The sequence below is a fragment of the Pleurodeles waltl genome, chromosome 6, assembly GCF_031143425.1.
Source record: "Pleurodeles waltl isolate 20211129_DDA chromosome 6, aPleWal1.hap1.20221129, whole genome shotgun sequence".
Lineage (NCBI taxonomy): Eukaryota > Metazoa > Chordata > Amphibia > Caudata > Salamandridae > Pleurodeles > Pleurodeles waltl.
This window is the reverse complement of record NC_090445.1, coordinates 27,053,643-27,066,088: the sequence shown is the minus strand read 5'-3', so window position 1 is coordinate 27,066,088 and position 12,446 is coordinate 27,053,643. Positions and strand designations below refer to the sequence as shown.

Genomic DNA, 12,446 nt, shown 5'->3' with positions numbered 1-12,446 from the left:
TGTTGGGAGCTCTAGTACTATGGGTGCAGAAGAAGCCTCTAGTCTCCAAGTGGCTCTGGAATTAGGGGTTGCCGCAGATGCCTCTTGGTTCGTCCAGTAGGTCTGGAACTAGGGGTGCAGGAGATGCCTTGTGTCGTGTCCGGTGGCTCGGGAACTAGGGGTGCAGGAGATGTCTCTTGCGCCTCTTCCAGTGGCCCTAGAACTAGGGGTGCAGGAGGCGCTTCAGTCTCGTACAGTGACAGTAGACTCTGAGAAAGAGGGTGCAACGCTATTTTACATGTGGGTGCAAAACCCCATACCTTGCCGGGACAACCGTCCGACATAATTAAATCTTATACACAGAACCATCGTGGCTAACAAAGTACTGCAGTTCTGTTATACCACAGGTCTTGGTTTATGTTTGTGAAGCGTTCTGGAACTTGAAACTGAGAACCCCTTTACAAAGGTCCCTTAAAACAATTTTGCATTTGTTTTACAAAGTGTGCAAATATTTAAAAAAATGTGACCTTCATAGGAACAAAGACATGCTGCTGCCTCTTTAGTAATTAGGTGTTTCAGAAAGAAAGATGTTTTTTTCCTAAAAAGTTGCATAGATTTACAAGATTTAGAGATCAACAAATCAGTGTGTTTTGTAGCATCACATGTTATCGCATCATAACAAGTCCAAGGCATTTAAAAACTAATATTTTACGCTTTTTTTTTTATATATTTGAGTAGCCTTTCCATTGTGCGGCTGGTACTTTACCTCTCTCCTGTTGTTGGATCTGTTCTGCCTGGGCCTGAAGCCCTTGGACCCCACTGGACCTACCATAGCATCTAAAATATGGGTTCGCGTCCACCCTCCTGGTCCGTTGCAGTTCACACAGCCCGAGGACACTGCGGTGCAAGGCATGTGGTGAACAGAGTTCCTGAAACTCGACAGACCTCTAGGCGCTACTCCATTGAAAGCGAATGGCGACCTCCAGCCGGATGTCTAGTTGAGGAAGATGTCGGTAAACCGGTTTTAAATTATACTGTTCGACAGGAAGCTTAGTATTAGGTGACTACAAGTTTCTAATTAGCATCTCGAATGGAAAATTGGTAGCAGCAGCCAATTAGCTTTCATTTTCCACATTTTGCTTGTGATGTGCTTCTGCGACTTGAGGCACCTTCACTGACGTTTGTGTATTCTGCAGACGCCAAATATAAAACCTGGCAAAGCCAACTTGACCGTCCATCCTTTTGAGGTCAATACATTAAGTACCAATAAATGTGGTAATAGTAGTGAGTATGTGTGGGGTTTAGGAGAACTACAATCACTTAATTTTGAGTTATATAAAAATACATTATGTTGTATTCCTCAGTGCGGTGCTTCTAAGCTAACTGGAGGGGATACAAAGGTTTCTCGTGTTGGGTTAGAGACCAGCCCACTTCAGATTTCTTCCTGTTAAAGGGGATCTGACAGTGACCTGTTGGCTCTCCATTACATAGCCAGGCCCCTCTGGTGCATCTGGCTAAGGTGCAGTGTTCAAAGTATGTGAGATTTATCACCATCGTTTTATGAATCGCCTGCAGTGCCCGATGAGGTTGGTCCTTATCTGGAAGGCCACATTGAGCACACAAAAGATGAACTGAAATGTAGTCCGAGTCATTACTAGTAGCTTTACACCCTTGCAGGGCACTGATATGCGGCATTGTTTTTAAATGATGCACACTGTTCTTCCAGTGAGTTTCTTTCCTGGGTAAACTTTAAATGAATCCACCTAATATCGAGGACAGAAACATGAGTGAACGTATCAAAGTCCTGCACCCACTTTTTAGAGTGTATTATTAATGTCCATGTCCTGCATCCACCAAACTCTGACTCTGGGTATTGTTACCAGGAAAACATTTAAAGTAGGTGTGTCTTCGTCATCATGACATTGAAGACGTAGGGGACTTCTCAGGAACAGGGTGCTGAACCAACCTGTTAACTTGAAGTAGAACAGTTCTGAGTTGCTCAGTTATATAGAGTGTTAAGTACAATATGGGATGTATTCATTCGACTGTAGGGTTCTGTTGGTGGTAGTTGGAGGGAGGATACTCTGGATGTGGAGTATCCACCAATGCTCCTCAGATGAAATAAACTCATTTCTGGAATCTGCAGTGTTTTACTACATAAGAGTCGACGAGGACAACTGAGGAGCAAGAGCCTGTGTATTTTTGGAGTCACATAGTGAGGATCTGTGGATTTGACAGCATGGCCACCTCTGAACCTGGTTCCGCTTTGGGAGGGCACATCGTGAACACCTCGGACCCATACTTTAAAGGTCAGACTTTGTTTAAGACTTATTTTTTGGGCGACCGCTTACTCTGTCTCATGCTGGGTCATTGGTGTACGGTCTTCATAGACTGAATGTGCCGCTCCACGTGGTTACTTGTAGGTGCTGCACCGCGTGCTGCTGCTTGCCTGTGGTGCACGCTTTCTCTGGATCGCTGCTACTTGGCTCAATTGTTAGGGAGGGGACATCATCACGCGGCATCACACTACACGACCTTGCATGTCCGCCATGTTGGATTAGGCGGAAACTGCTCTTTCAACGGTTTTAATCATTTTACAAGTGTCATATAATTTCCTATTCAAGTTATGGATCTTCTGGTTACTCTTGGTAGGCAAGATACCAACTTTTAATTTAGCTTTACTTATGGCAACTGTGCTCTAATTGTAATGGGAAATAAAGGACAGTCAACTAGTCCATTGGTGAAGAGTGGACACTTGACAAATCCATTAATTTGCATATTGAGCACATAAAGTTTTAACATCAGCCATCCCCAGGCATTTTGGCTATCGGTACCCTACCTTAAAGTGAGCAGAATTGAAAGCGTACTTCTCGATTTATATTGTAGCAGTGGATGAGTCATGCGAAATGTTTCCGGGGCAAAAGAAGAGGATTTTGTTGCACTCTTTGGTGCCACAAGTATTAAAGGTGTACAGTCAAGTGACTAAAGCACATGTTTCTGTTGACACTAATGTTTTTGACTTTGTGTTCTTAGATTTAGATAATTTCTTTGCACCCAAGGTTTATATTGGATTTACAAGATTCAAATGTTTTTCAAGGGAGACAAGGCAAACTAGAGTAAGTGGGTGAATGTGTCTCGGAGTTTAAAAAAAATATATAATAATTGGTGTTGGATTGCAAGTTTGGGAATCTTCATGGTGATTTGATTAGAGATCAGGCAGTCATGCACACTTGTAATCCTGCAGTTCAGGAGAGGCTTTTTGGTTAATGGCAATACTACATTGGAAGAGGTTCTGGTCATTGTACGCAGAATGGAAATTTTCAGACGTGCAGTAACTCTTAAACGGACACACAAGATAATGATGTTGTGGGAAAAGTAAATATTTGTATGGATAGGATAGAATTCTCTAAGTTTCGCAAAGAGAAAATGAAAGGGAAGGAACACGCTAGATGCTACTGGGGTGACAGCAAGGATAATTTAGCTTATAGCAATAATTGCCCTGTAGCTCAACAAAACTGCAGCAACTGTGGGATTACAGGACACTTTGCAAAAGTATGTAGGGAAAAAATATGTGTGAAATGTGTAAGTGGTGGTGGGGTGGACGGTTGCAGTGATGATCCAGAGTATGAATTACAAAGTAATAATTAAGAAAACAATCTTGTAATTAATGTTAATAATGACCTTGTGTTAAACATTAATGATTCCTCGTGCTAGAACACACCTGAATGCTGGATGACTGTTGAAGACTTTTGTTTGCCATAAACCATTATTTATGAAAAATTGTGGAAATCGTGTTTTGTACATTAAGTTTGTGCACAGTTGTTAAAACCTGACATACACTGTGCGGGTATAGTGTTGGGGGGATGTAGGGGATTGACATGTTGAGGTACAGGTGGTTCACTTTCAAGTTTAGAAACAGGGATACTTGGGGAAAATTAAATGTAGCCAACACAAGTCCACCTGGTTTGACCGGAAAAAGTTACACATTATTTTAAATCCCAATAGTAAGGAGCAGGTTTTCGTGGTGGATGAGGGCAGTACATTAGGTAACTGGATGTTGAACAATTTCCTACTGTGTTCAGTAATACCTTGAGTAATCTCAAAGGATTTTAACACAGACTAATCCTTAAGGAGGATGCCTTTCCCAGGGTGCACAAAGTTCTCAACATACCAGTGCTGGTAAGAGATGAGGTGTCAAAGGAGCAAGATAAATCCATAAGTCATCGAACCAATTAAAGCCTCAACTTGGATTTCACCCTTGGTGGTGGCCAAACGAAGCAACAGAAAATAAAGAATATGAGTGGATTTACGCCATTTAAATAACAATGTTGTTATAAGCAAGTTTCCTTTGCCAAGGATAAAAGAGGTGGTCACTTAAAGATGCTAAATGCTTTTCCACCATGGATCTTTCCTCTGCGTCCCACCAGATTTCATTGTCATTGTAATCAATGAAATTTACATAAATTGTCACTACTTTTGGCTTCTTCCAGTTTAAACGCATGCCAATCAGGCTGGCATCAGCAGCTGCTGTTTTTCAGCATGGTTCCAATTATTCAGCAGGGAAAATGGAATAATATTTTTTCAGGACAATATTTTAGTATTTGAAACAAATAAAGAAGAACGTGATTCAATGTTATTGATGGTTTTAAGAATTTTGTAGCAGGGACTTTCAGTGGAGCATTCAAAGTGTAGGTTTGCAAAGAATAACGTCACTTATTTAGGACACATCATTGATGAGCACAGTGTTAAACCAGAACTGACTTTAGTGAGCTCCATTGTGAACGTGCCCATTCCAACAAGGATGATGTTATATGATTCTGAGGCGTGGCTGAGTTTTGCGCAAAGTATGTTCCCAACTACTGTAGAAAAACTACACAATAATCCCCAGTTACTTTTTTTTTTTTATTTTTTTTTTTTAAGTATGTTCAATTGGTCCTCTGATTGTGATGTGGATTTTAGAGTTAACAAATCAGTGATTGCCAATGCCAGTGTCCTTAGGAGTTTTGACACTGTATGGAAAGAATCATTACTACAGATAAGAATAACAAAGATTTGGGGGCAGTCTTATCACAGATGATGAAGGGAGACAGCATATAATTGGTTATGCTTCTAGATCATTATCACCTACTGAGGAGAAGTATCCAATTATTGAGAGGGAGGCTTTGTCTTGTGTGTGGACTTTGGAACATTTCAAATCTTTCAAATGTGGGAAGTCATGTATGACTCGTGATAATAAAGCTGGTCAAAATCGTAACTGCAGAAGGTTCCATCACCGCATCTCAAGACTTGCCAGGATTACAATGGGCCTGGAAAATGTTGTTTACAAAATGGTCTACACTCCTGGGACAGACAGTGTAGTTGCCGATTTTCTTTCAGGGATGTCTGTTATGTTAGAAGAGTGTGAGGATGAAGCATGGAATAGATTTCAGGTGGCCTTGGTACATAGTAATGTTTTTTCTTCGATAAACATGGATGACAGAATACATGAATGACACGGTAATGCCAGAGGTTATGTGGTACATGTTGAATGGTTGGCCTAAGAAAGAGAGTTTAAATAGTTTTATTAGACCTTTTGGGGAGGTGAGGTCAGAATTGGAGGTGGATAGTAGAAGACCATCTAGAGGCCATCGGATTATTCTTAAACCTGAAGGTTTACACAACTGTTGTGGAATGATGCCGTGAAGGGCATTCCGATACAGTCCGAACATTCTGTTTTGACAAAATTGTTTAAAGCTGTTGATTTAAATTAAGACTGTTCATGTTTAAGTAAATAGCGCTTTGTGGCTGTAAATCCTGGGTCACAGTGAAGGGTCTGGCCCAAACTACAACCACAAAAGGGAATCTTGTTTGTTGTACGGTTAACTACATCATTCGGTTTTTACACAAGTTCCAAGCTTTAAGTTAAAATATATGTATCTTTCATTCCGAAACGTACACATAAACCATCTTTTTGTCATGCTTAAGTGTTACTGTCAAATATTTCACGTCCTGTTTTCTGCGCTCTACGTACTCCAGTATGAACAGAGTCTCATTTAGATGTTTTAATTCTTATCCAAGATCCTCTTATGTCTTCTTTGGACATCCTGCCTGTTCGTGATCCTTCTGTGCGCCTGCTGCCCTGCCCTGCACTGACCCTTCTGTGCGCCTGCTGCTCTGCACTGCAGTGACCCTTCTGTGTGCCTGCTGCCCTCCACTGCACTGCAGTGACCCTTCTGTGCGCCTGCTGCTCTGCAGTGACCCTTCTGTGCGCCTGCTGCCCTGCCCTGCAGTGACCCTTCTGTGCGCCTGCTGCCCTGCCCTGCAGTGACCCTTCTGTGGGCCTGCTGCCCTGCAGTGACCCTTCTGTGGGCCTGCTGCTCTGCAGTGACCCTTCTGTGGGCCTGCTGCTCTGCAGTGACCCTTCTGTGGGCCTGCTGCTCTGCAGTGACCCTTCTGTGGGCCTGCTGCCCTCCACTGCACTGCAGTGACCCTTCTGTGGGCCTGCTGCCCTGCACTGACCCTTCTGTGCGCCTGCTGCCCTGCACTGACCCTTCTGTGCGCCTGCTGCCCTGCACTGCACTGACCCTTCTGTGGGCCTGCTGCCCTGCACTGACCCTTCTGTGGGCCTGCTGCCCTGCACTGACCCTTCTGTGCGCCTGCTGCCCTGCACTGCAGTGACCCTTCTGTGGGCCTGCTGCCCTGCACTGCAGTGACCCTTCTGTGGGCCTGCTGCCCTGCACTGCAGTGACCCTTCTGTGGGCCTGCTGCCCTGCACTGCAGTGACCCTTCTGTGCGCCTGCTGCCCTGCAGTGACCCTTCTGTGCGCCTGCTGCCCTGCACTGCACTGACCCTTCTGTGCGCCTGCTGCCCTGCACTGACCCTTCTGTGCGCCTGCTGCCCTGCACTGCACTGACCCTTCTGTGCGCCTGCTGCCCTGCACTGCACTGACCCTTCTGTGCGCCTGCTGCCCTGCACTGACCCTTTTGTGGGCCTGCTGCCCTGCACTGCAGTGACCCTTCTGTGGGCCTGCTGCCCTGCACTGCAGTGACCCTTCTGTGCGCCTGCTGCCCTGCCCTGCACTGACCCTTCTGTGCGCCTGCTGCCCTGCACTGCAGTGACCCTTCTGTGTGCCTGCTGCCCTGCACTGCACTGACCCTTCTGTGCGCCTGCTGCTCTGCAGTGACCCTTCTGTGGGCCTGCTGCCCTCCACTGCACTGACCCTTCTGTGCACCTGCTGCCCTGCACTGACCCTTCTGTGCGCCTGCTGCCCTGCACTGACCCTTCTGTGCGCCTGCTGCCCTGCACTGACCCTTCTGTGCGCCTGCTGCCCTGCACTGACCCTTCTGTGCGCCTGCTGCCCTGCACTGACCCTTCTGTGCGCCTGCTGCCCTGCCCTGCACTGACCCTTCTGTGCGCCTGCTGCCCTGACCCTTCTGTGGGCCTGCTGCCCTGCACTGACCCTTCTGTGGGCCTGCTGCCCTGCACTGACCCTTCTGTGGGCCTGCTGCCCTGCAGTGACCCTTCTGTGGGCCTGCTGCCCTGCAGTGACCCTTCTGTGGGCCTGCTGCCCTGCAGTGACCCTTCTGTGGGCCTGCTGCCCTGCAGTGACCCTTCTGTGGGCCTGCTGCCCTGCAGTGACCCTTCTGTGCGCCTGCTGCCCTGCACTGACCCTTCTGTGCGCCTGCTGCCCTGCACTGACTCTTCTGTGCGCCTGCTGCCCTGCACTGCAGTGACCCTTCTGTGGGCCTGCTGCCCTGCACTGACCCTTCTGTGCGCCTGCTGCCCTGCACTGACCCTTCTGTGCGCCTGCTGCCCTGCCCTGACCCTTCTGTGGGCCTGCTGCCCTGCACTGCAGTGACCCTTCTGTGGGCCTGCTGCCCTGCACTGACCCTTCTGTGCGCCTGCTGCCCTGCACTGACCCTTCTGTGCGCCTGCTGCCCTGCACTGCACTGACCCTTCTGTGCGCCTGCTGCCCTGCCCTGCACTGACCCTTCTGTGCGCCTGCTGCCCTGCACTGACCCTTCTGTGCGCCTGCTGCCCTGCACTGACCATTCTGTGGGCCTGCTGCCCTGCACTGACCCTTCTGTGCGTCTGCTGCCCTGCACTGACCCCTTCTGTGCGTCTGCTGCCCTGCACTGACCCTTCTGTGCGCCTGCTGCCCTGCCCTGCACTGACCCTTCTGTGCGCCTGCTGCCCTGCCCTGCACTGACCCTTCTGTGCGCCTGCTGCCCTGCAGTGCACTGACCCTTCTGTGGGCCTGCTGCCCTGCAGTGCAGTGACCCTTCTGTGGGCCTGCTGCCCTGCACTGCAGTGACCCTTCTGTGGGCCTGCTGCCCTGCACTGCAGTGACCCTTCTGTGGGCCTGCTGCCCTGCACTGCAGTGACCCTTCTGTGGGCCTGCTGCCCTGCACTGCAGTGACCCTTCTGTGGGCCTGCTGCCCTGCACTGCAGTGACCCTTCTGTGGGCCTGCTGCCCTGCACTGCAGTGACCCTTCTGTGCGCCTGCTGCCCTGCCCTGACCCTTCTGTGCGCCTGCTGCCCTCCACTGCACTGCACTGACCCTTCTGTGGGCCTGCTGCCCTGCACTGCACTGACCCTTCTGTGGGCCTGCTGCCCTGCACTGCAGTGACCCTTCTGTGCGCCTGCTGCCCTGCCCTGCAGTGACCCTTCTGTGGGCCTGCTGCCCTGCAGTGCAGTGACCCTTCTGTGGGCCTGCTGCCCTGCAGTGCAGTGACCCTTCTGTGGGCCTGCTGCCCTGCAGTGCAGTGACCCTTCTGTGGGCCTGCTGCCCTGCAGTGCAGTGACCCTTCTGTGGGCCTGCTGCCCTGCACTGACCCTTCTGTGCGCCTGCTGCCCTGCACTGCAGTGACCCTTCTGTGCGCCTGCTGCCCTGCACTGCAGTGACCCTTCTGTGCGCCTGCTGCCCTGCACTGCAGTGACCCTTCTGTGCGCCTGCTGCTCTGCACTGCAGTGACCCTTCTGTGCGCCTGCTGCCCTCCACTGCACTGACCCTTCTGTGCGCCTGCTGCCCTGCACTGCAGTGACCCTTCTGTGCGCCTGCTGCCCTGCACTGCAGTGACCCTTCTGTGCGCCTGCTGACCTGCACTGCAGTGACCCTTCTGTGCGCCTGCTGCCCTGCCCTGACCCTTCTGTGCGCCTGCTGCTCTGCACTGCAGTGACCCTTCTGTGCGCCTGCTGCCCTCCACTGCACTGACCCTTCTGTGCGCCTGCTGCTCTGCAGTGACCCTTCTGTGCGCCTGCTGCTCTGCAGTGACCCTTCTGTGCGCCTGCTGCCCTGACCCTTCTGTGCGCCTGCTGCTCTGCACTGCAGTGACCCTTCTGTGTGCCTGCTGCCCTCCACTGCACTGACCCTTCTGTGCGCCTGCTGCTCTGCAGTGACCCTTCTGTGCGCCTGCTGCTCTGCAGTGACCCTTCTGTGCGCCTGCTGCTCTGCAGTGACCCTTCTGTGGGCCTGCTGCCCTCCACTGCACTGCACTGACCCTTATGTGAGTCTGCTGCCTTGCACTGCACTGACCCTTCTGTGCGCCTGCTGCCCTGACCCTTCTGTGCGCCTGCTGCCCTGCCCTGACACTTCTGTGCGCCTGCTGCCCTGCCCTGACCCTTCTGTGCGCCTGCTGCCCTGCACTGACCCTTCTGTGCGCCTGCTGCCCTGCACTGACCCTTCTGTGCGCCTGCTGCCCTGCACTGACCCTTTGTGCACCTGCTGCCCTGCACTGACCCTTCTGTGCGCCTGCTGCCCTGCACTGCACTGACCCTTCTGTGCGCCTGCTGCCCTGCCCTGCAGTGACCCTTCTGTGGGCCTGCTGCCCTGCAGTGACCCTTCTGTGGGCCTGCTGCCCTGCACTGACCCTTCTGTGCGCCTGCTTCCCTGCACTGCACTGACCCTTCTGTGCGCCTGCTGCCCTGCACTGACCCTTCTGTAGGCCTGCTGCCCTGCACTGCACTGACCCTTCTGTGGGCCTGCTGCCCTGCACTGCACTGACCCTTCTGTGGGCCTGCTGCCCTGCACTGCACTGACCCTTCTGTGGGCCTGCTGCCCTGCACTGCCCTGCCCCTTCTGTGCGCCTGCTGCCCTGACCCTTCTGTGCGCCTGCTGCCCTGCACTGCCCCTTCTGTGGGCCTGCTGCCCTGCACTGCAGTGACCCTTCTGTGCGCCTGCTGCCCTGAACTGCAGTGACCCTACTGTGCGCCTGCTGCCCTGCACTGACCCTTCTGTGCGCCTGCTGCCCTGCACTGACCCTTCTGTGCGCCTGCTGCCCTGCAGTGCAGTGACCCTTCTGTGCGCCTGCTGCCCTGCAGTGTAGTGACCCTTCTGTGCGCCTGCTGCCCTGCAGTGTAGTGACCCTTCTGTGCGCCTGCTGCCCTGCAGTGACCCTTCTGTGGGCCTGCTGCCCTGCAGTGTAGTGACCCTTCTGTGCGCCAGCTGCCCTGCACTGCACTGACCCTTCTGTGCGCCTGCTGCCCTGCAGTGTAGTGACCCTTCTGTGCGCCTGCTGCCCTGCACTGCACTGCCGTGACCTTCCCATGTGCCTGCTGCCCTCCAGGGACCCTGCGCCCGCTGCCTGAGTACCCTGGCACCAGGGGGCATGTGCTGGCGCTGCCCACAGATCGGAAGTGGAGTGGACATGAGCAGCTCCCCCCGAGGCTCGGTGGAGAGCAGTGACTCGGGCTGGTTACTTGAGAGGTTAGTGGTTCACTGCCGGAGCCACCCTGTAGGGTGCTCGGTGGCCGCCTATTCTGGGACCTGCGGGCTGAGTCACACCGAGGAGCCCGGAGTGTCACATCCAAGCTTCGCCCTCAGACGGCCGGAGAGGAGCTGCTCTGCTCGGCGCCCTTGGCCTCTGGACCCTCTCGGAGACCCCGGAAGCTGCAAGTGGCCTCCCTGGGAAAGGCGCTGCGAAGCACCTATTCCAGCCGCGCTCTCCTCTCCTGCAGAGCTCGATGGGCGCCGGGCGGCACAGCGGACCAGCGAGGTACTCGAGGCGCTTTCCAGCAGGGCTCGGCTCACACCCGGTGCGTGAAGAGGCGCTTGGATCCCAATGGGGAACGCGACCGGAACCCCACCGTCCTTGAAGTGCTTCGACTCCGGCGCAGCGAGGCACAGGAAGAGAGGTAGCTATGCACAAGAAGCTCCGAGGCCTGGGCCCACACCCAGCCCCCCGGGACACTTTTAGATCCAGAGCCGGGGGCTTGTTCGAGGAGCTTCAGTCCTGGCAGCTGCTCGGGTTATTATTGGTCTGTTCTGGGGGTCTCTGAGGCCCGCAGTCTCTGCTTCTACGCGTAATGCGAGACATCTGAAGGGGAGTCTCTTCCGCCAGGACCCCTGTTCATTTATAGCATTACCTGTTTGTTTAAGAAGTTACATTCTTTCTGCTATGCTTGTCCCTCCCTCTTCTTAAATCCTAAATTACAATGATACCGATTTGGGGTGATCAGAGACAGGGGGAGCGTTCACCCCTCATTCTGAATCCCTTCCATGCAGTGTGTGCCCCTGCAGTACACGTGTACCTTCCGCACAAGCTGCCATGCTTTGGCTGCTGAAAGGTACTCGAATCCTTCATGTGTTTAGTGCTGACCTTGTGTACAGGTAAGGATCGTGGCACGAAACGACTGAGTGTTGCAAAAACGGGGCTGCGCGAGCTCTGGTACTGTTGGTAGATTGGTGATCGTCCGCCCCTTACAGAGAAAACGGGGACAAGCGAGGCGGGTAGGACTGTTTGGGATTCCTCCTCCGTGAAAGGGTTTCCGCACAGCTCCGTTCTTCACTCTTGTGTGTGGCTGGTTGCGTCTGAGGGCCCTTGTGAACTCCTTCAAAGACTGACTTTCAGCACAGCTCCGTTCTTCACTGTTCTGTGTGGCTGGTTATGTCTGAGGGTTCATGTGAACTCCTCCAAAGACTGACTTTCAGCACAGCTCTATTCTTTACTTTTGTGTATGGCTGAGGGCCCATGTGAACTCCTTCAAAGGCTGACTTTCAGCACAGCTCCATGCTTCACTCTAGTGTATGGCTCGTTATGTCCGAGGGCCCATGTGAACTCCTTCAAAGGCTGACTTTCAGCACAGCTCCGTTCTTCATTCATGTGTATGGCTGGTTATGTCTGAGGGCCCATGTGTAAAATCAACATGTCATGAGCGAGCTTCAAGCTCTTTAACAGTCCAGCCTCATTTTACCTCACAAAGATTGTCTTCTTTTTCACAGTGGACAGTCCCATCACTCAAGTGGTATTCTTTGCCCCTCCCCTTCCTTCGAAAGAGGAGAAGAAACTATTATTTGGATCCCCAAAAGAGCACTGTATCTCTCGTACCAAGGACCATCATGTGGACGATCAGCTCTTTGTTGGGTCTCTGGGAGACAAAGTCACTGTTGAAGAAGCCATCATCCAGGCAAAAAGTCCTCTGTACCAAGATTTGAAACGCGTGGCAAAGAAGTAACCTCCAGAGGGGTTGAGGCCCTATTCCCTCAGAGC

The 12,446-nt window shown here is 52.0% G+C and overlaps 1 protein-coding gene across 7 annotated transcripts in view; it reads left to right on the top strand.

Annotated features, from left to right (window-relative positions):
* The window catches only part of RAPGEF1 (Rap guanine nucleotide exchange factor 1), a 432,768-nt gene that overhangs the window by 68,378 nt on the left and 351,944 nt on the right, over nt 1-12,446 (top strand). For 2 of the 7 annotated variants that reach the window (XM_069237094.1, XM_069237093.1), the window contains exon 1: nt 10,976-11,091. The exons of 1 other annotated variant lie outside the window; for it this stretch is intronic. In XM_069237094.1, the coding sequence (XP_069093195.1) occupies nt 11,019-11,091 (73 nt within the window). In that variant the 5' untranslated portion in view covers nt 10,976-11,018. Of the gene's footprint in view, nt 1-10,975; nt 11,092-12,446 lie in introns of those variants that run through there. 4 more of the 7 variants (XM_069237095.1, XM_069237097.1, XM_069237098.1 and 1 more) reach the window with 4 other exon arrangements.